The following is a 22,799-nucleotide window of genomic DNA, read 5'->3' as shown; positions in this document are numbered from 1 at the left end:
ATACAGATGAGTCTGGTTTAGCTGACATGGCCTCTTCCTGAGGCAGAGGCTCTCTGTGGATTTTTTTTTTTTTTTTTTGCCAGTCCTGGGCCTTGGACTCAGGGCCTGAGCACTGTCCCTGGCTTCTTTTTGCTCAAGGCTAGCACTCTGCCACTTGAGTCACAGCGCCACTTCTGGCCATTTTCTGTATATGTGGTGCTGGGGAATCGAACCCAGGGCTTCAAGTATACGAGGCAAGCGCTCTTGCCACTAGGCCATATCCCTAGCCCTCTCTGTGGATTTTTAAAGAATCCTTTTCCAGGGTGGGCAGAAGGTGAATTGAAGGCAGTACCAGTGACCGGGTCCCCCTTTCCCTCAAGCAGGTGTAATTCAGGCATTCTGTGAAGAAGTCATCAGCCCCCCGCCCCCTAGCTGGAGAGCACAGCGCAGGGCATGGCGGACCCCTGCGTACCATCTGTGTCCCCTTACCACCCGGGGCCATGTGTCTGGCTGTGACCACAGGCGTGGCTGCCCGGATGTCCTCGTTTTCTGCTCTCGTGGACTCCATAGGGTCTTCCTCGGAGTGCCACGCCCCAGGGACTGTGGCCTGCGGGGGGCCAGTACCTTGAGGAGCCACTCCCCTCAGAGAATGGACAAGAATGGGTGGGGGAGGGGGAGGCAGGAAGACGGAGAATAAAGGATGCATAGAGAGCATGCTGGGAGGCCCATCCATAGGTGTTGGCAGAGCCCTGTGGTTGCTGGCTGCCATGCTGGACCATGCAGACTCCAGTGTTCTTTGTGTGTACTACAAGTGGTGGCAAGTGGTGTTTAGAGTTCTGAGTCTCCAGGAATGCACTCACCTGTGCACAGCCACGTGGCACACAGGACATTCCCACAGGGGAGCTCCGCCAGCGTTTAACCTCTCTTGGGGTCATCAGATCTAAACCGAGCCTTTCCCTCATTATCTGACTGCTGGAGGCTTACAAGTTACTGTGGAGGGCCAGAGCCGGAACGGTGGCCAGGCAGCCAGCAGAGTGGACGGTCAGCCGGGGCAGTAGGGGGGACAGCAGGGACAGTGGGGGTCGGCCAGGTCAGTGGGAGGACAGCCAGGTCAGTGGGGGGCGTACGGGGCAATGGGGGGTCGGCCGGGGCAGTGGAGGGACAGGCTGCCTCTGAGGGAGCTCATCGTGCTTGTGTCTGAAATCCCAGCAGGCCGTGACTGAGTGGTGGTCAGTTCTGTCCTGGATGGCGGCCAGCGGGGGCTGGGCCGGCAGGGTGGGATCCTGGCCCACGGGCACAGTGGGACACTGTTTGGGCACGTGTGCAGTGGCCTGCAAGGCTTGGTTTCATTTGATCAATTTTTTATGTGTGTGGTGGTCCTGGGGCTTAAACTCAGAGCCTGGGCGCTGTCCCTGAGCTTTTTCACCCAAGGCTGGCACTCTATCACTTGAGCCACAGCTCTACTTCTGGCTTTTTGTGATCTATTGAAGATAAGAGTCTCACAGACTTTGCTTGCCCAGCCTGGCTTCCAGTCGTGATCCTCTGATCTCAGCCTCCTGCGTAGCTAGGGTGACACGTGTGAGCCGCTGGTGCCCAGCACAAGGTTTGGTTTTAAAGAGTTAAGGCTCAGGATGGGCACAGCTCAGGGCCGGGGTGCCAGCCCACTGCCCCTCCACCCTTGCACTGCGGAGGAAAAGCCACCCCGTGTTGAGATGCAGGCTGGTTCTGTGGGCCATGCTGGATGGCTGCACCCCAAGCCTGGAGCCCTAGGGACTCAGCACCCCCTCCCCCCATGTTCCTGGCTTTATTCTTAGCTCTGATGAGTCAGAGGTGGGAAGGTCAGCTCGGCCAGCCGTGGTCAGCTGCCATTCCACACTTCAGGTTTCTGAAGCCACGCTTGTGCTGTGGACTGCCCCCCCGCCCCCCGGCCCGGCTTCCTCAGTGCATTGTTTCTGACTTGAGTGGGAGCATGCACCATGATGAGGCTGGCCGGCCACGGCCCCCAGCTCTGTTCCCAGCGGTGCTGGCTCCAGGCTGCTCCTGGCTGTGTGTCCAGCCTGGCTGGCTCTGAACGTGGCCTTTACAAAGGGCTTGCGGCCCCTCCCAGCTTGCCCAGAGCCTGTCCTCCTGGGGGGAATCCAGGTCCCTCCACGCCTCGTCCCTGAGGCTGTTCCTGTCCCTCCCCTTGTCATGGGTAATCTCAGTGCCTGCTGGGGTGGCGGGGGAGGAGATGGAGGGAGCCCCCCACCGCAGGCCTGGCACGCCACTGCCTCACACTTAAGACCCACTGCACCATGGCTGCCTTCATTCGCCTCAGTTAACAGCCCCAGCTCTGCCCACACCAGGACTAGCCACCCTCATGGGTGGAGGCCGGAGTCAGACCTGGACCACCCGCTCTCTAATCTTGGCTACCCAGGAGGCTGAGATCTGAGTGAGGATCATGGTTCAAAGCCAGCCCAGGCAGGAAAGTCTGTGAGACTCTTACCTCCAAGGAACCACCAGAAAACTGGAAGTGGTGCTATGGCTCAAAGTGGTAGGGCACTAGCCTTGAGCTGAAGAGCTCCAGAGTAGCTAGGATTACAGGCGTGAGTCACTGGTGCCGGTGGACAGCACCTTTCCTTCCAGTGAATCCTCAGCCAGCGTGTCAGCCTCTGAGTTCTGCTGTGTCCCCTCCTGGAGTGGACAGCCCCAAGGCCCAGCCCTGCAGACTGAGACAGTGCTTTCACCCCCTCCCCCAGCCCCTTTGTTTGGATTTTGTGTTTCAAGTAGGGTCTCCTGAGTGGCTGGTATTGCAGGCATGCACTACCACGCCCTCCGTGTTTGTGATATGCACACTTCACACAAGATCACCATCTAGAATGTTCCTTTGAGTGCATAGTGCTATATCAAGCACCATGTGCTGGGCAGTTTCCCTTCACCACAAGCTGCCTGGTAGTGGTGACCAGGGTGCAGAACGGCCCCAGCCCGGGGCTAGGAGACCCTAGAGGGCACAGGACAGCCTTGCCTTCATTCTCACAGAAGCCTTGTGCTGGCTTTCTGTCGAGTGTCCTGCACCCCACGGATGGGTGTGTAGTGTTGAGGCTGCTCATTAGCCACTCTGGTTCTTGCCTTCTCGCCCAGCCCTTGGGTGTGTGTGGTGTTGAGGCTGCTAATTAGCCCCTCTGGTTCTTGCCTTCTCTCCTGGCCCCTTCCTGGGAATCTGAATATATGGACTAGGTGGGGCGGAGCACCAGCTCTGCTTCAGTGGCTCCCAAACTGCTGAGCTGTAGCCCCCAGTTGCTTTTCCGGCTCACTTGGGTCCCGGCCACTGCAGTGCCTCCTGCCACTGGGCCTTTTGCATGGCTACTCCTCGTCCTGGCGCATGCTTCCTGTGCCCTTTTCATCTGTCCCAGGCTGTGAGGACCGCAGAGGCCCTGGCCTAATGGACTGGGACCCTGTGATTGCCTGAGCCTGGTAAAGGCTCCCCTTACCCCGGGCCCGGAGCCCTGCAGTTGGCATCTGGTCAGTGAAGTGGAGAAGCCTTGCCGGGGGCCACCAGCATGCACCCCAACTCCACAGTCTGCCCTGCTCGTCTTCGGCTAGGTAGAGTGGTGCTGGGGGGCCGGGCCCAGCCTGGCGGTGTTGACATGGTACCCTTGGCACTGGGGTCTTGCCTGGGGTGCTGATGGGGGTCCTTTTCCCCCGGCACCTGCTTCCACAGAGTGAGGCACTCAGCACTGAACTCCTGTGGGTTCAAATCCCTCCTCTGCCCCTTCCCAGGTATGGGTCCAGTGAGGCAGTGAGTGTGCAGAGCCCCCGTGGGCCATGCTGGGGCTTCAGATCCCAGAACTGGCGAGCCCCGGCCCAGCCTGGCTGCGGGCTGTTGGTCTTGGCTTCCAGCGTGTGCGCGGTTCCTTCCCAGCTGGGTCGTGAGGCATCTCCCGTCTCCGCTCCCCGCTGCTGTTTATTTGTGAAGCGTGGAGTCCATGCAGAGTGACAGACAGAAACGGGGTGAAAGATAATAAGCCGGAGGCTCTGGTCCCCTGGTCTCCCCGCAGGTGGCCATGCTGGCTTGGATGTGAGCAGGGCCGAGGGCTGGGAACAAACTGTGGCTTCTGCTCTGGATCCCCAGCCGGCGGGCGCTGCTGTGCGGCCTCCGTGCTCCGCCTCTGTGAGATGGGTTTGTTTATCCAGAGGCCTGGCCCTGAGCAGGGGGCCTGGAAGGATGTGGCCCCCCCCCCCCCCCCGCCTTCCCGGACTCTTTGCACACCTAGGCAGCAGCCCCTGATCCTTTAGCACTTCTTCCTGCTCTGCGGGGGTTTGAACTCAGCCTCACCCTGGCTGAGCAGTCACTGGACCTCCAGCCCCAACCCCCTTTTTTATTTTGCTTTATTATAAACTGAAGTTTGTATTTTAGTTTCTTGTGTTCAGATAGCATCTTACACTTTAGCCTGAGCCAGCTGTGGGGCTTTGACCTTCCTGCCCTCACATCCTGCGTAGCCGGGATTACAGGCGTGAGCCACCACGTGGGGCTGGTTTCCCCCCTCATTCCATTCAGGTCTTGGCTGTCCGCCTGCTGCGCAGTGGGCCCCTGCCCGCCTCGCCCGCCCTCCTGGCGCTTGCCCCCTTCGCACAGGGGCGGAGGTCTTTATTTTCCGGCCGGCTGTGGCCTCATCCTTCAGTGGAGGGAAGTGGACAGTGGAGACCTTGTTTCCCACCCACGTGACGCTGGATTGCAGTAGTCCTTCATTACTTCCAGCCACACGGATGCCTGCACGGTGGATGTGGCTATCCAGCCCCCCAGGGAACTGAGGGCGGTGCCTCCTAGCTCCTTGTTCCCATGAGAGGCCCTGGACCCCATGCGTGGTGACCCGGACCGCAGTGCCGATCAGTGATGGCTTCCCCTGCCGGGGCGCTGACTCTGAGCATTTTTGCTCAAGGCGGGCGCTCTGCCACTTGAGCCACAGCATCACTTCTGGCCTTTTTTTTAGTGGTTCATTGGAGATAAGAGTCTCACAGCCCTTCCTGCCTGCTCTGGCTTTGAGCCATGATCCTCAGATCTCAGCCTCCTGCGTAGCTGGGATTACAGTCCTGAGCTACTGGCACCGTCTGCTGCTGAGGTCAATGAGCTTGGGGTGGGATGGGGGCCACCTGAGACCCTGGCACACTGACCCTCCTGACTTGTGGCCCTGGCTCCGGGGCCGCCATTGGCCATGGCCTGAGGGAGGCAGGGTGCGCTCGGCTTCTGACTCACCTATTGTGCCAGAAAGTTCCAGTTCTGGTCAGCCTTCTCCTTTTCCTGGCCCCTTCGTCCCTCCATGCTGGCTCAGGATGGGTTCAGGTCAAGGCCGGCCAGCTGGCCCGGGCAGGAAGCCGGCTCGGGTGGGGACCACGCCCGCTGAGCTGCTGAGCCTTGTCCTCACGTGCCCTGCCCTCCCACAGGCCGGGGGGGGGGGGGCGGGCCACTGAGGACACCAGTCCCTCATCCTTAGGCAGTACAGCCCCTCACAAAGCCCCCCTTGCACCCAGTCTTCAGCAGACACCTCACAAAGCCCAGGCTGCTCTCACACTCAACCTCTCCCTGCTTCAGCTTCCCGAGAGCTGGGATTACAGGCATGCGCCACCACACTTGGTGTTAGAGCCCTCTTTTCAAGGGCTTGGAGCATAGGTTTTGATCAGGCTTTTCATTTTGTTTTGGGAGCCCAGGGCCTTCAGCCTTCTACTTAGACACCATCCCCAAGCTGCCCCCCTGGCATCGTCCTGTCTTTTGGTGGAAAGGCTTGCTTCCCTCACTTGCTAAACTGCTAAAGCAGATTCTTGTTGGTGGTGGTCCTGGGGTTTGAACTCAGGGCCTGGGCGCGGTCTCTGAGCTGTTGCTCAAGGCTGGCACTCTGCCACTTTGAGTCACAGTTCCACTTCCAGATTTTGAGTGGTTAATTGGAATTAAGAGTCTCATGGGGACTTTTCTGCTTAGGCTGGTTTTGAACTGCCATCCTCAGATCTCAGCCTTCTGAGTAGCTAGGATTACAGGCGTGAGCCACCAGTGCCTGGCTTTAATCTGGTTTAAAAACAGTAGCAGTAACAGCAAATCCTCCGTGGGTTTCACTGGCCTCGAGTAGGGGCTGCCACTGGGGGAGGCTGAGGTTGGGAGGATCGCAGGTCTGTTTAGTCCAGCCTGGGCAGAAATGTTGCCACACTTTCTTTTTTTTTGGCCAGTCCTGGGGCTTGGACTCAGGGCCTGAGCACTGTCCCTGGCTTCTTCTTGCTCAAGGCTAGCACTCTGCCACTTGAGCCACAGCACCACTTCTGGCCATTTTCTGTATATGTGGTGCTGGGGAATTGAACCCAGGGCCTCATGTATAGGAGGCAAGCACTCTTGCCACTAGGCCATATCTCCAGCCCTGTTGCCACACTTTCAACCAATGAGTGCCGGGCGTGGGGGGCCCACTCACCATTGTGCATGGGGAGGAGAGGCTCAGGCCGGACAGGTCGCAGCTACATGGGGAGTGCGTGGGAAGGCGAGGCTCAGGCCTGCCCTGGGCACAGTGGTGAGGCTGTGTATGAAGAATGACAAAAGCACAAAGGGCAAAGGGCGTAGCTCACCTGGCTGCCTAGCAGGTGCAGGGACTTGAGTTCAAACCCCAGCGCCACCAAAAGAAGGTACTGGGCATTCGTCGAGCAGTGGGGCTGCTGCGAGTGTGGGGTATGGATGTGCCGGGCGTCCACGGGTGCATATGCCATTCTTGGGGGGGGGGGTGTCTATGAACACCAGTGGCTGACCTGGCCCATTCTGCATCCCCAGGACTGGAACGTCACGTGGCACACCAGCAACCCCGACTTCACCAAGTGCTTCCAAAACACCGCCCTGGCCTGGGCGCCCTGTGCCTACCTCTGGGCCTGCTTCCCCCTCTACTTTCTCTACCTGTCCCGCCATGACCGCGGCTACATCCAGATGACACTCCTCAACAAAGCCAAGACTGTGAGTGCCCGGGCCACAGGCCGTCCCACAGAGGGTGGAGCCGGGAGGAAAGATGGGGTGGTGGAGGGGACTCAGGCTGGGGGCAGTTGGGGGCTGCAGAGACCACTCTGCTGGCCCAAACTTCCTTTTTCTAGAAGCAGGAGGATCAGAGATTTGAGGTTAAGCATGGTTCCCAACTCCCATCTGTCACTTCCCTGCTGGGTGGTCCTTGAGCAGACCTCTTGCCTTGCCCTCCACAGCCTCAGTTTCTCCATTTGTTCAAGGCAGTGACAGGTTCAAGCTCACTCTCACAGTCTCTTGTGTGCTCTCTCTCTCTCTCTCTTTCTCTCTCTCTCTCTGGGTTGTTGGCAAGACTTTTCTTTTGGTTGGTCCTAGGGCTTGAACTCAGAGCCTGGGCACTGTCCCTGAGCCTCTTTGTGCTCAAGGCTAGTGCTCTACCACTTGAGCCACAGTACCACTTCTGGTTTTCTGGTGATTAATTGGAGGTAAGAGTCTCATAGACCTTCCTACCTGGGCTGGCTTCGAACCAGGATATTCAGATCTCAGCCTCCTGAGTAGCTAAGATTACAGCTATGAGCCACTGGTGCCTGGCATGGCAAGAATCTTATCTCCAAATAACCAGCAAAAGCTGGACTGGTGGCATAACTCGTGTGGTAGAGTTCCAGCTGTGAGCAGCAGGCAAGCCATGCAGCGTGCAAGGCCCTGAGTTTAAGCCCTAGGACCAGCAAAGACCAACAAGGACATTTTTTTGTTGTCTTTGGTCATGGGCTTGAACTCAGGGCCTAGGTTGTTGTCCCTGAGCTTTTGTGCTCAAGGCTAGTACTCTACCACTTTGAACCACAGCGCCACTTCCAGTTTTCTGGTGGTTCATTGGAGGTAAGACTGGACGGGCTTCGAATCACAATCCTCAGCTCTCAGCCTCCTGAGTCTCAGGATGAGAGGTGTGAGCCACCTGTACCTAGCTCTTTTTTTTTTAACCAGTCCTGGGGCTTGAGCTCAGGGCCTGAGCACTGTCCCTGGCTTGTTTTTGATCAAGGCTAGCACTCTGCCACTTGAGCCACAGCGCCACTTCTGACCTTTTCTATATATGTGGTGCTGAGTAATCGAACCCAGGGCTTCATGCATGCTAGGCAAGCACTCTACCACTAGGCCACATTCCCAACCCTAGGTCTTTTTTTTTTGCCAGTCCTGGGCCTTGGACTCAGGGCCTGAGCACTGTCCCTGGCTTCTTCCTGCTCAAGGCTAGCACTCTGCCGCTTGAGCCACAGCGCCGCTTCTGGCCGTTTTTTTCTGTATATGTGGTGCTGGGGAATCGAACCTAGGGCCTCGTGTATCCGAGGCAGGCACTCTTGCCACTAGGCCATATCCCCAGCCCAACCCTAGGTCTTTTTAAAGCTCTATCCTTTGTGCTTGTTGGCAGGTGCTCTACTGCTTGAGCTATACCCCCAAGCCTTCTTTTTTGGTGTTGTTTTTGGCCTAGGGTTTCATGCTTAGGCCTGGGCTTCCCTGGACCGTGTTCTCATATTTACCCGTCTGCCCAGCTACCCGCTGGGACAACAGAGAGCCTCCACCCTGCTCTGCTTTTTACTGCTCGAGATGGGGTGGGGTGAGGCTCTTGATTTTTCTGCCCTGGCTGGCCTTGAACCACAATCCTCCCCAATACCTAGGGTGACAGGTGGGAGTCATTGGCACCCAGCATCCCCAAGAACCTTAAAACACCCACATTCTGTGCTTTGGTTTTTGTCATTGTCCCATTCTTTCCCTTTCTGGCCTCATGGGGACCTGATGCTTCTGGAGGCACATCCCCCTCCCCCGTGTGGGCCATCCCTCCCCTGCCGTCCAGGCCAAGGCCCTCCACAGAGACAGCAGAGGGGTCACTCCTGAATTTGGGAATAACCCCTCCTTTGGGGTTCGTGGCTGGGAGGCTGTGCCAAGCCGGGGGTGGGGGGGAAACGTCTGGGAGTGCCCTGTGGACCTGAAACTGTTCTAAGAATATAATCTATGAGAAATACCATCTACTTCCCGTCCTTGACTGCTGAGATGTCTTCTTCTTGGCACTCAGAGAGCCCTTTGTTCATTTATCAGGGAACATTATTTTCTTTTAAAATAATAAATCAGATTTCATTCTTGCCTGCCTTGCTCAAAACCACCCACCATGAGGAATAAAGCCACATGACCTCCCGGTGGGGCCCGTGTCACATGACCTCCAGGTGGCCTGTGTCACATGCTCCAGGGCCCAAGCTGCCTGCCACTCAGCTGCTGGTTCATAACAAGTATAGAGCTTGCCACCTCCCCGCCCCCCAACCACAGGGCCTTTGCACTGCTCGCCCCTCTGCTCCACCCCTCTCTTCTCTGGACATACTGCTCTCCACCTCTTCTTTTTCTGAGATAGGATCTCACTGTATAGCCCAGGCTGACCTGGAACTCGGCCTCAGCCTGCTGGGACTACAGGCACGCACCGCCATGCCCAGAGTTCCTCCTTTGAAACCTGCCTGGGGTCCGCATCACAGGGTTGCAGGCACCCCGGAACCTTAGGCTGAGGTGTGGCGTCTTTCTGGCGAGCGGGTGACACAGACGGCCAGCACTCGGGAAGTTTGGCTAGCCCGGCTGCATCGCGAGACCCCATGTCAAGGAACAAGCCCAGACCAGAAGCGGAGTGATGCCTGCGAGCCCGTGGCTGGCCCTGTGGGGCCAGCAGCGGGCACCACATGCTCACGGAGCTCCCCCTCTCTTCCAGGCCTTGGGGTTCCTGCTCTGGGCCGTGTGCTGGGCGGACATGTTCTATGCTTTCTGGGAGAGGAGCCGGGGCGCGTGGCTGGCGCCGGTGCTGCTGGTCAGCCCGACCCTCCTGGGCATCACCATGGTGAGTGGGGACCTGGTTGCGAATCAGCGGGGTGCACATCCGGGAACGCGGCGGGACTCCTGCCCTCCTTTCCCGGTGCCCCCGGGCTCGCTGCTGCTTGCGGCCCCGCATCACCTGTGCTGGTGCAGTGTGTCTCACTAGGTAGCCTGGCTGGAACTCAGATCCTTCTAAAGGCCGGACTACAGCGGGGCATTACGATGCCCAGCTGTTGTGGGTTTTTGAGCCTCTGTATCAGGCCACTAGGCAGAGGAGCCTGCACTGTGTGTGCGTGTGCGTGCGCGCGTGTGTGTGTGTGTGTGTGTGTGTGTTCGTGTTCGTGTTCCCGAGAGGCCGCGCGGAGCGGAGGTGTGGTGTGTTCACAGAAGGGTTGGGGAAGGAGGGCGAGCTGTTCTGTGGGGCGGGCCTGGGAGGGGGCTGTGGAGGGGGTGTGGCGGCTGCTCCCAGGGCCATCACAGTGTGGCTCATTTCCATAGGTTTGCCAGTGGCAAGGCTGCAGGCAGGGCCACGCTTTTGGTTCCCGTGGGCAGGTGGCCACTAGCAGTTCTCCCTGCATGTCCCTGGGTTTGGAGGAGCCCTCCATGAAGGCATAGAGCATGGATGCCACGGGCTGGCACCAGGAACCATGCTGGGGTCCACCTGGCTGAACAACGGCCCTGGGGGAGGGATGATGGGGCCCCGGCTCGAGGCTGAGCAGGGGCAGAGGACAGGGCGGTCCATCTGGGAGTAGCATGTGCAACAGTCCTGGGGTAGAAAGAGTCCACTTGGCCTGTATGGCCGGAGGGGAGGGGGAGGGGGAGGGAGAGGGGAAGAGGAGGGGGAGGGAGAGGGGAGGGCTGGGACGGAGCAGCAGAACCCTGGCGTGTGGATGGGTGCAGTTTTCTGTCTCCTGCCAAAGCAGGAGTTCCCAAGGGGAACACCAAGGAAACCATGCAGCCATGTGCACAGACACGCATGCGCACACACATGTGCACACGCAGAACATCAGGGATCGCAAGGCCTTGGACCAGGCTCCCTGAATTCTCAACTCCCTCTGTGCTTTTTTTTTTTTTTCCTATCTGTCTGTCTGTCTGTCCCGTGCAGCTGCTCGCCACCTTTTTGATCCAGCTGGAGCGGAGGAAGGGCGTGCAGTCATCGGGGATCATGCTGATTTTCTGGCTTGTGGCCCTACTGTGTGCTGTTGTCATCTTGCGATCTAAGATCATGGCCGCCTTACAAAAGGTGAGTGGGTTCACAGGCCTGAGCCGCGTGCAGAGACCTGGCAGCTCTCCCAGGGACATCATCTCTCTCCGTCAGGACCTCACTAGGTCAGCTGCAGCCTGTGTTCTAGAACCTTCTTTCCTCTGAGCTCCTCTGTGAAGCTCAGCGGGCCCATGTGGGCCAGCTCGCGCCTCAGCCTCCCAGCATGCCATGGGGCGTGGGCCTTGCTCCAAATCCTGCCCAGCCCTGGCGCCCAGGGTGAGGCACCGTCCCGTAATATGGGGGGCCAGGAGCACCCCGGTGAGGAAGTCACACCCCCAGACATGCTGGTAGCAGGGAAACTGAGCCACAGAGGCATTCAGTGAGTCCGGTTGTTATGTGCAGAGCGGGCAGAGCCGGGCATGGGGCGCAGCACCTACTGTAGCCCCTGTCCCCCTGGCCCAGCCACATCCCCATGCGGTGGAGGCAGGGAGGATGTGCCATTGGTGCATCTCTGCGAGCCCTGGTGAGCCCTGGGCGTCTCAGCTGGAAGCCCAGATGTAGCCCGCCTGGCACTTCTAGAATGGTCTCCCTTGTCCCTCAGGGTGCGCAGGTGGATGTGTTCCGTGACGCCACATTCTACATATACTTCACCCTTGTGCTGGCCCAGCTCGTGCTGGCCTGCTTCTCTGACCGTGCGCCCCTCTTCTCCGAGACCATCAATGACCCGGTGAGTGTGAGCACACGCACACATGCACGCATGCTGGCCCGGCCCGCCCATCCTGGATGGATCTCAGATGCCCTGAGCCGTGACAGAGGCAGTGCTGAAGGGGCGAGGCGGCCTCGTGGCCTGCCCACCAGTGGCTTTGGGCATGTGGTACAGTATGGTGGTTGTAGAAAGTGAGAGGAATCCTGGACGAGCAGGAGACACCACCTTGGTGGTAACTGTTGTGGTTAGAAGACCAAGTGCCCGTGGCACCGGTGGCTCACGCCTGTCAGCCCAGCTACTCAGGAGGCTGAGATCTGAGGACTGAGGGGTTCAAGGTCAGCCCAGGCAGGACAGTTCGTGAGACTCTGAACTCCAATGAAACACCAGAAAACCGCATGTGGGGCTGGGGCTTGTTGTGGTAGAGTAGAGTACTAGCCTTGAGCAAAAGAGCTCAGGGACAGCACCCAGGCCCCAGGACAGACAAAAAAACCTTGCTGGCTGGCAGTGCCCAGTGCAGGCACTGGGGCACTCCCTGCCTCTCCCTTCCACCCTGTGCCAGCTCTTTTTTTTTTTGGCCAGTCCTGGGCCTTGGACTCAGGGCCTGAGCACTGTCCCTGGCTTCTTCCCGCTCAAGGCTAGCACTCTGCCACTTGAGCCACAGCGCCGCTTCTGGCCGTTTTCTGTATATGTGGTGCTAGGGAATCGAACCTAGGGCCTCGTGTATCCGAGGCAGGCACTCTTGCCACTAGGCTATATCCCCAGCCCCCTGTGCCAGCTCTTTGACCTGGTGTGTGGGGTGTGCTGGGTCCTGAGCGATTTGGGTTTGAGATTCACTCTCCTCTGTGGGGCTCTGTGTGGCCCAGGGCTCCCTGAGCCATCTCCTCCCTTCTTCCTTCCCCTCTGCCCTGCAGGGCATTACAGGCGTGTGCCCCCATGCCCAGCCATCCCTTGTAAAAGGGTCTCTAGAGCGTCTCTGCCCAGGCTGGCCTCGAACCTCCAGGCGGCCAGGATTTCAGGTGTACCCCACTGGCAGTGTGCTGATCCTGCAGGGTTCTTGTGTAAGCAGGAAGGAAGAGGAGGGCGGGGCCACGTCCTGTGTGGGGCACCCCCCCCCCCCATGCCCTCCCCTCTAAGCAGCAGCCACAGCCTCTGGGCACCTGAGCATATGCTGAGCCCAGGGTGGGGTGGGGGGATGGGGGGGCAGGGGGGGTGGGTGGGGCTGACTCGCCAGGCTGCCAGTGCTGAGTCACCCGTGGCTATTCTCCTAGCTGGCCTTGTGCCTTTCTCTGACTCATGTCTGTTCCTGTTCTGGCTTCCCCCACCCTCCTTTCTTGCTCCCAGCCCTCAGGCCAGTGGAACCTCCCGGGCCTCTCCCCCAGTCCCCCAGCCAGCCCTTCACCCTGGGTGGGGGTGGGAGGGGCCCGTGGAGGATGGAGGCCCAGTGAGGTCATTAACTGTCCCCTGTTGTGGGTCCCATGTCAGCCCTGGTGCTGGTACTGGCTGGGACTTGAACTCAGAGCCAGGGCGCTTGCGCTCAGCTTTCTCCACCCAGGGCTGGAGCTCTACCACTGAGCCACAGTGTCACTTGGGGCTTTGTGGTGGTGAATTGGAGATGAGTCTCACAGACTTTTTGAACCACCATCCTCAGATCTCAGCCTGAGAAGCTGGGATTACAGGCATGAGCCACCGCTGCCTGGCTTTGCTTTCATTTCTGATACTTTTAAATGGTGTAGTAGCTTGGCTCACAAGTGTAATAAAAATAGTAGTGTTTCCTTCCTTCCCTGCCTGCCTCCCTCCCTCTGTCCACTTTAGCAGTGTTGGGATTGGAACTCAGAGCCTTGTACTTACTTGAGCTGTACTTGGTGATTCTGGGAAAGCCCCGTGATGCCCAGCCCCATGTTAGCCCTTTTTATTCAAGATTGGAACTCAGAGCCTTGCACTTGAGCTATACTTGGTGATTCTGGGAAAGTGTGTTTGATAACTGGCTGGGAATCTGTGAATGGCTCCCCTTAAAATGAAGACCACAGTTTTGTAATGTGACTTCCAGTATAGGTGATGGCTGCTTCCCCTCTGTCCTCTTCCTCCTCTGCCTCCTCCCTCCCTCCTGTCCTTTTCTTTCTTCCTTCTTCCTCCCTTGTCCTCCTTCGAAGGCTTCTCCCTCCTCCTTCCCTGAGGATGACACCCAGGGCCTTGTGCGTGCCAGGTGCGTCATGTTCTGTCCCTAGCCCGTGACCCCGCTCTCCGTTGCTCCCCGATCTGATTTGCTTGCTTCCGTCCACCCCAGGGCCTTTGCTAGGAGTATCTGTTCTTTGTACTTAGTCACTCTCACTTGGTCTGTCCTTGCACAGTTGTCCTCAGGGAGCCCGTAGACACGGCCTCCTGGGTAGCCTCAACCTCCTTTGGCGGCACCCCTTGTGGTTACGAGTGTGTATGCCTATGTGTGTGCAGTCTGGATGATTTGGAGCCTGGTTCTGGGGTGTTGGGGGCCCTCATTTTGCTTGGTGTTCAGTAAATGGAGGAGCACTGTGGGACAGTAGCCACACTGGCTCGCAGGCTGGTATAGGGATGGAAGGAGTGTGTTGTGCAGGACAGGCACATGGTAGGTGCTCAGCAAATGCTTGTTGAGTGTGTGTTGGAGGCCGGATGATACTGACAGAGCTCCTGGGGTGGCCGTGGGGTGAAAGGCTAGTTAGTGCTGTAGTTGCTTGGGAAGTACCTGAGGAACCAGGTGGGGCCGGAGAGAGCGTGTCTGGGGGTGTGGAGGAGATGGGAGGATGCTAGTCCTCTGAGCCTGGAGGGTTGATGTCTTTCTTCTCTGCCCTGTGCTTCCTGGTGCTAGAACCCGTGCCCGGAGTCCGGTGCCTCCTTTCTGTCCAGGATCACGTTCTGGTGGATCACCGGGTAAGCGAGGCCGGGGGAGGGCAGGACCGGGTGAGTGCGCATGCGTGCAGGTGCCCCCGAAGTCCTGAGCGCACAGCCTGGCTGGGAGGCACTGGCAGGTGGACAGAGGGACAGGTGGACAGGTGGCACGGACGTGGCACCCCGCGGATGCATTGGTGGGGCATGGGACTCTTCTGCAGGCTTAGTGGAAATGTCAGGCTCGCATTTCCTTCTGAGCACATCCACACTTCTGGACAGACAGCTGCAGGACCAGCATGCTTTGCGGCCTGCGGCTTACCCGAGAAAGTCACCTGGCACGCTCGCGCGTGGCCTGCGCATGAGACCCTGCTGTGTACACCCGTGGCCCCAGAGCTGGACAAACTTGAAACCCACAGTACCCAGGTCCCCAGCATTTCCGACAGCACAACTCCGGAGTCAGTGACTGCCAGCGTTGTCCTGTGTTTGCCTCATTTTTCTCTGTGTGGTACTGACGTTTGCACTCGGAGCCTCACACTTGGTAGACAAAATATTCTACTACTTGAACCACACCACCTTGCCCTTTTATTTATTTATTTTTTATTTATTTTTTTTGGCCAGTCCTGGGCCTTGGACTCAGGGCCTGAGCACTGTCCCTGGCTTCTTCCCGCTCAAGGCTAGCACTCGGCCACTTGAGCCACAGTGCCGCTTCTGGCCATTTTCTGTATATGTGGTGCTGGGGAATCGAACCTAGGGCCTCGTGTATCCGAGGCAGGCACTCTTGCCACTAGGCTATATCCCCAGCCCCTTGCCCTTTTGCTTTTCCATTTGTCTCCCAGCCAATGTCTCCCTACCATTGTCCCTGGCCGGGCCTCGGGCTGCAGTCCTCCTCTCCTTCAGTGTCTGGGATTACACTGTGGCCCCGTGATGTCCAGCCCCATGTTAGCCCTTTTTATTCAGGATTGAAGAAGTCAGTTGGAGCCGTGGAGTCATGGCTCAGGGGGTAGAGTGCCCGCCTAGCAAGTATAAGGCCCTGGGTTCAAATCCCAGTGCTGGTGGGGGGAACACAGTCAGCTGGAGTTCTTTCTGTGCAGGTCTGTGTGGGTCTCTGTGCAGTTGCCCTCAGCCTCCCGTGCTCTCCCCTGCCCCACTCACTGCCTCCCCCGTGTCTTGGCCCAGGCTGATGGTGCGGGGCTACCGCCAGCCCCTGGAGGGCACAGACCTTTGGTCCCTGAACAAGGAGGACATGTCAGAGCAGGTGGTGCCTGTGCTGGTGAGGAACTGGAAGAAGGAGTGTGCCAAGTCCTGCAGGTAAGCGGGCTCCCCTCCCCGCCCTCCTACCATAGCCAAATGGGGGGCTCACGGCCCCCCGTCCCTGAGTGTGTCTCTCTGTTCCTTGAGTATCTGGCTTCTGGAATGTTCTGCCCTTCTGGCCTCTTAGAAGCAGGGTGGGGGCATTTGAGTACAGGAGTGAACAGTAGAGGGGCTTCCATAGAGGGAAGTGTGGGTGCAAAGGTCCTGAGGCACCGAGAGCAGCAGGTGGCTAGTGTGGGACCCATGGGGTGAGGGAGGTGGAGCAGAGCTGGTTAGAAGTGTGGGGGGTCTCGGAGGCCAAGCTGCAGCTGTGGGGGAAGACAGGCAGGTCGATGTAGGCTGCTGTTTTCAAGCAGAGGGAGGAGGGGAAGCAGGGGCCCAGGGCGGGGTCTCCGTGTGCCTGGTAGGTCTCTCTGGGCCTCCCTCCCGTACTTGCATATAGCCCACCCTTCACTCCCTCCCTCCTTCCCTTGCTCCCTCCCTTTCATTCATTTCTCTCCTTCTCCCTCTTCCTTTCTGCACAGTTAGCTATATAAAGGGAGATTTCATTGTGCTATTTCCATTCATGTATACAAACAATTCCAGTTAACTCCCTCTTAACAGACGCTCTGTGTGTGTGTGTGTGTGTATGTATGTGTGTGTGTGTGTGTATGTGTGTGTGTCCCCTGGGGTTGAGTTCCGGGCCTGGGCGCTGTCCCTGAGCTTCTACCACTTGAGCCACAGCTCCACTTCCAGCTTTTTGGTTGGAGGTAAGAGTCACACAGACTTTCCTGCCTGGGGCTGGCTTTGAACCCTGACCCTCAGATCTCAGCCTCCTGAGTAGCTGGAATGACAGGCATGAGCCGCCAGCAGGGCCACAGGTCCCTGCGTTTGAGATGAGCCAGCGGATCACCAGCGGTGGTGGGAGATGAGGGAGGAAGGGGTCGGGAGCGGACAGCACTGTGGGTCGGGAAGGCACATCCAGCAGGTCCGCGTGGGCTGTCACCTTCGAACTGGGGGTGACTTGGCCCTGGGCGGTGCTGCCTTGCCTTGGCTGTGGGGGCAGTTGATGGCTTCCAGCACTGGTTGGCAGCTGGCAGGGTGGGTGTGCACGGCTGCTCCAGGCGGGAGCACGGGAAGGGCTGGGCCGGGCGCTTCACAGATGCCAGCTGGGGCCATGTCCTTGGGAGGGGCTGAGCTCTGCTGCCTGGCTGCCTGGCTGCCCAGCCTCCAGGCTCAGTGAGTACCCTTGGGACACGGAGTAAGGGCATGAAGCCACTCTCTCGCTCCTTCAGCCAAGTCCTGAGTCGGTTAGAGTGGCCCCAACACTGGGCCCAGTACCATTTCCCTCCAGGTCTGTGACTTGCGCAGCTGCTCAGGCTGATTCTCAGATGCTTCTGGAAGCGAGCAGATGGGGCCGCACAGCCTTGACTGTGTGGGTACAGTGTCTGTGTTTTAAGTGGAAAGGAGCCCAAGTTGCCAGCACATTGCTCCACAGCGCCTACTGTGTGTGGCAGCACAGCACACAGAAGGGTCTCCTTGTCACACTTGGGTGTGTCTCATAATCACACCAATGCATGCCTGTGCTGGTGGCCGTGAGGACAGGACCGTTGTGTGGGTCACCAGGCAGCAGGAGGGTCTGATCAAGGGGTGCAGTTCGGCATCTGTCCCGCATCTCCCGCCACCAAGCGCTTCCCTCTCCTGTGCTGCAGGCAGCCTGTGCGGATCCAGTACTCTAACAAGGAGCCCCCCAAGCCCAAAGGGGGCTCCAAGGTGGATGTGAGTGAGGAGGCGGAGGCGCTGATCGTCAAGGTCCCCCAGAAGGAGCGGGACCCCTCGCTGTTTAGGGTGCTGTACAAGACCTTCGGGCCCTACTTCCTCATGAGCTTCCTGTTCAAGGCCCTGCACGACCTCATGATGTTCACCGGCCCCGAGATCCTCAAGTATGAGCCCGCCCCCGCCTCCCCCACACCTGCACCCCAGGCCAGAGTGGGGAGGACGAATGAGGGTTTGGGTTGGGAACTCGAGAGCAAGGCACTACAGGCAGACCTCAGATACCAGCTGTGGATGAAGGCTAGGGTCTCTCTTCCTCCCTGCTCCGTCTCTAGAGGCTCTGTCCATCCCCCATCCCCCCTGTGAGAGCCCCCTCCCCCCACCAAGGCAGAGGAGGTCCAATCGCCTGGGCGGGGGGGGGGGGGGGGGGAAGCTGTGTTTGCTGCCTCGCCTGGCTGACACTGTGCCCCGCACCCTGCAGGTTGCTCCTCGCCTTCATGAACGACCCGCAGGCCCCGGACTGGCAGGGCTACTTCTACACGGGGCTGCTGTTCATCAGCGCCTGCCTGCAGACACTGCTGCTGCACCAGTACTTCCACATCTGCTTCGTCAGCGGCATGCGCGTCAAGACCGCCGTCATCGGTGCTGTGTACCGCAAGGTAGGCATGGCCTCGGGGGGGGGGGGGGCCAGGGACTGGCAGCCCTGGATGGGAGGAGCCCACCCTCACGTCTGCATGCTGCCCTGCATGTCCTCTCCCCCAGGCCCTGGTGATCACCAATGCCGCCCGGAAGTCGTCCACCGTGGGAGAGATCGTGAACCTCATGTCGGTGGACGCCCAGCGCTTCATGGACCTGGCCACGTACATCAACATGGTGTGGTCGGCGCCCCTGCAGGTCGCCCTGGCCCTCTACCTCCTGTGGCTGGTACGTGCGTGCGTGCATCTGTGGGCCTGGGGCGCAGGGCGGGTGTCAGGAGTGGGCTGCCTGGTGTGTTCTTGTTCTTTTTATTTTGTTTTTCTGGCTCACCAGCCAATTCCTAGAAATCTCAGTCCTTCGCATGACTCATCCATCCCCTTATGTTCTCTCTGCTGACATGGGACCTGTTTCCATTGCTCAATTATGCCTTGTTTTTTTTGCCAGGCCTGTGCCTTGAACTCAGGACGCCGTTCCTGAGTTTGTTTCTTTTGCTCAAGGCTAGCACTAAGCTACATTCCCAGTCCTCTGTTTGCATTTTTGAGATAGGGTCTCGCAATATGGTCCCTAGGACTTAGGTTTTTCCCACTGTACCCTCTCATCTCAAATAAGAACTAAGTGCATTCACAAATCCCCGATGATATTGGTCTAGGTTCACTTAGGTATGAGGCATAGACAAGCAGATAAAGGGAATTGTGGTTCTGTCTTCAGGAGTAGATGGATCTAGGGCATCTAGCAGTGCTTTAAGGATTGATATCCCGCACTCTTGTGCTGTTTCTTGGCCCTGTGTGGTGCTGGCGTGGCGTCATCCTCAGTGGGATTTCTCACAGGGCGTAGGTAGCACTTGAGTGCTGTGCAGATGTGACTGCTTTCTGCTGCCCCTGCCACAGGCCTGGCCTAGCTCAGTCCAGTCACTGTGGAAGAAGAAGTCTCCAGCCCAAGTCTCCTGGTGCAAAACAGATGTGATTGACAGCCCTTCCACCTGGAGATGGACGGTTCCCAGACAGAAAAGATAATGAGCACAGCGGCTTACAGTATAATGAATGTCTTGTCCTTTCCTGCCTCTGGGCCTTCGCATGTGTCCTTCCTTCACAGTCATTCCCTTCCTTCTCACCATCCATCTTGCCTTCCCCTGACGGCTGTGACTTAAGCCACTTTTACAGATTTTCTTCCCTTCTCAAGTCCATAGGATTTGAAAATGGAGGAAGTCTAGGAATATATTAGCATAGGAAGGGAGCTGACTTCTAAAATAGTTTCTTGGGTGCTCAGCCCAGTGCACCTCCCACTTCCTTGCCAAATAGTGTTCCATCTGTGTGTAGCTGTCCTGCATCCCAGGGGTTCTCCTGTGCCCTAAGGTCCAACTCCAGCCACGTGATGGGTGTGCCCAGAAGGAGCTCCCCAAATCACCATAGTGATTTAGTTTTATTTACCATAGTTCATGTGGCTTTGGCATAGAGAGAGAGAACAGAGGTGACTAAAGGGTTTCTGATCACGAAACCTAGAAGGAGAAATGCCACCTGGAGCCCAGGGCCTTGCACACACCCAGCCAGTGCTGTGCCATGGAGCTGAGTCCTCAGCCCGGACTCTCAAGAGTTAAACAACGAGGTCCCAGCCTGCCCAGGTGCTTGTGGAGCATCTGTCTTGCCAGGAAGTGCTGCCCTTGGCATTAACAAAAAGTTTCCGGGACACTCCTTTGAAAATTGCCTTCAGGATTGGTTGGTGAGCCAATAGGAGAATTGCTTGCCAGGTGTGGTGACGCTTGCCTGCAATTCCAGCACTCTGGAGGTGCAGGCCAGAGGATCTCAAGGTCAGCCTGCTCCCCTGGCAAGCCCTTAAACTCACACCTGACTGTGCACAAGGGCTGGGCTCTCCTCTATGGCCGGTGGGCCTGGAACGCCAGGTTTCTGTGGCAAAGTGCTTTGCTGTTCTGCAGCAGCCAAACTTTCCCAGAGCTAACAGAGCAGCACAGGGGCAAATGCTCAGCTGGGGCCGGGATCCTGCTTCCCCAGTGACGCGGATGAGCGCATGCGTCCTGTGCGTTGTGCACCTAGTGGGGCCCAGTGGTGCAGACATGCAAGGCAGACATGATGCCATGCATGGGAGGAAGTCAGCATGCGGCCGCCCGCTGCTTGTCCTTTCTGTAGCCAGGCTCCTGTATCTACAGAGGTGGCAAGAAAGCATACTTGAGCCTCTTTTGTTCTTCTCTGTCTTTGTCAGTTATGGGGCTTGAACTCAGTGTCGGGGCACTGTCCCTGAGCTTTTGTGCTTGAAGTTGGCCCTCTATCACTCGAGCCACACACCCTCACTTCTGGCTTCTTGGCGCTTACTTGGAGATAAGATTCTCATGGACTTTCTTGCTCAGGCTAGGCTGTCTTTGAACCCTAATCCTCAGATCTCATCCTCCTGAGTAGCAAGGATGGTGGGTGTGAGCCCCCGAGTTCCCCTGGCTCCTTCAGTGGCAAAAGCCAGGCTGGGCTGCTGGGGTGTTAGTGAACCATGGAGTGCCTGGGGCTGTATAGACCCTCCAGGGGGTCCCTGTACCCATGCAGGGCCCCCATGGCATAAGTGTCACACTCTGCTAGTATCCATTACAAGGTGAAGTGCTGGGGTGGGGGTGGGGAGTCCATGAGGCCTGGCGCACTGAGCTCCCAGTGCTTCCTTAATTCCCAGCACTGTGGGAGAGGCCACCCCCCTTCAGGTTTTGATCGTGAACTGGTGGGGTGGGCCCTCACACCCCACAACACCCAAAAGCCAGGCACAGTTGTCACTCACTATGCAAATTCCCAACCCACCTCAGCCAGAAATGCAGTTCCCACCCGTGCCGCTCCCTTCCCAGAATTCTGCACTTGCCATTCCTTAGCGTGGCGCCCCAAGGGCATAGGTCCTGTGTACTCTGAGAGGTTGGGGAGACCCTGGGGCCGCAGCCTGCACACACCTCATCATTGGTATAGGCTCATCCTTAGTCCGGGGGAGGAGGGGGCAGTGTCTGTGGGTTGTCAGGGCCCCATGGCCGCCTGCTTGCTGAATGGCTACTTTTCGTCCCTTAGAACCTGGGCCCGTCTATCCTGGCGGGTGTGGCCGTCATGATCCTCATGGTGCCCTTCAACGCGGTGATGGCCATGAAGACCAAGACTTACCAGGTAGGCTGCTCCCGTCCCCCACCCGCTGGAGCCTCCAGGGCCTGGGCGCTGTCCCTGAGCCCCTTTGTGCTCAAGGCTAGCGCTCTACCACTTGAGCCACAGTGTCACTTCTGGGTTTTGAGTGGTTCATTGGAGACAAGAGTCTCATGGGGACTTTCCTGCCTGGGCTGGTTTTGAACTGTGATCCTCAGATCTCAGCCTCCTGAGTAGCGAGGATAACAGGTGTGAGCTGCAACAATCTTTCTAAAACTTTCGTCTTTTTCTTGAGACAGGAGCTCACTTTGAAGCTCTGGCTGGCCTCACACGTGCCATCTTGCCTCAGTCCTCTGAGTGCCAGCGTGACAGGCCCAAGGCTTAAGTTCAAGCCCCAATACCAACAAAAAGAAAAGTGGGGAGGGCAAGGTACGCCAAGCCTCTGGGTACGGAGGGCCACATGCGGGGAATGCCCTCCGGCCCTCCCTGCACTCCTGGGCAGCGTGGTCGAAGCAGTTTCAGCTTAGGCCTGGGGTTCAGGGGGCCTAGGGGCTGGGGTGGCCCGTTGATGGTGGCCTTGTCTGCAGGTGGCTCACATGAAGAGCAAGGACAACCGGATCAAGCTGATGAACGAGATCCTGAATGGCATTAAGGTGCTCAAGCTGTATGCCTGGGAGCTGGCATTCCAGGACAAGGTCATGGCCATCCGACAGGAGGAGCTGAAGGTGCTCAAGAAGTCTGCCTACCTGGCGGCCATAGGCACCTTCACCTGGGTCTGCACCCCCTTCCTGGTGAGTGAACCCCTCTTCCCAGGGCACATTGGGCTTGTCGACCCGGGGGGGGGGGTCACTGGAGTTGAGGGAGCACGTGCCAGGACATTGGCCAATTACACACTAGTTGGACTGAACAGCACACAAGTCTGTAGCAGGCAGACTGCTTGGGTGACCTATTACAACTGACCGTAAGCCTCGAGCGGTCAGTGACCAGTGGACCATGCAGGACCACATTACACTGGTCCACTTCCTTCTTTCTCCCTGGAGTGTGAGCTGGGGGGCAGGGCTTCATCTCTGCACATGATTGGTTCTGTGTGAACCGGGGGGTGGGGCTTCATCTGTGCATGATTGATGGCTGTGTGAGCTGGGGGGCAGGGCTTCATCTGTGCATGATTGATGGCTGTGTGAGCCAGGGGGCGGGACCTCATCTGTGCATGATTGATGGCTATGTGAGCTGGGGGGCAGAGCTTCATCTGTGCATGATTGATGGCTGTGTGAGCCGGGGGCGTGGCCTCATGTGCATGATTGATGGCTGTGTTAGCCAGGGGGCGGGGCCTCATGTGTGCATGATTGATGGCTGTGTGAGCTGAGGGGCGGGGACTCATCTGTGCAT

General features: G+C 58.1%; 1 protein-coding gene across 3 annotated transcripts in view; it reads left to right on the top strand.

Moving 5' to 3' along the window:
- Window positions 1-22,799, top strand: part of Abcc1 (ATP binding cassette subfamily C member 1) — an 87,632-nt gene that overhangs the window by 17,797 nt on the left and 47,036 nt on the right. For all 3 annotated transcript variants that reach the window (XM_048331753.1, XM_048331752.1, XM_048331751.1), the window contains exons 2-12: window positions 6,761-6,937; window positions 9,675-9,800; window positions 10,881-11,018; window positions 11,581-11,706; window positions 14,525-14,586; window positions 15,721-15,852; window positions 17,547-17,777; window positions 18,089-18,266; window positions 18,370-18,531; window positions 21,348-21,440; window positions 22,001-22,204. In XM_048331753.1, coding sequence (XP_048187710.1) covers window positions 6,761-6,937; window positions 9,675-9,800; window positions 10,881-11,018; window positions 11,581-11,706; window positions 14,525-14,586; window positions 15,721-15,852; window positions 17,547-17,777; window positions 18,089-18,266; window positions 18,370-18,531; window positions 21,348-21,440; window positions 22,001-22,204 — 1,629 coding nt within the window. The remainder of the gene's footprint in view (window positions 1-6,760; window positions 6,938-9,674; window positions 9,801-10,880; window positions 11,019-11,580; window positions 11,707-14,524; window positions 14,587-15,720; window positions 15,853-17,546; window positions 17,778-18,088; window positions 18,267-18,369; window positions 18,532-21,347; window positions 21,441-22,000; window positions 22,205-22,799) is intronic.

The sequence above is a fragment of the Perognathus longimembris genome, chromosome 23 (genome assembly GCF_023159225.1).
Source record: "Perognathus longimembris pacificus isolate PPM17 chromosome 23, ASM2315922v1, whole genome shotgun sequence".
NCBI lineage: Eukaryota > Metazoa > Chordata > Mammalia > Rodentia > Heteromyidae > Perognathus > Perognathus longimembris.
This window is presented reverse-complemented; position numbering and strand designations above follow the sequence as displayed.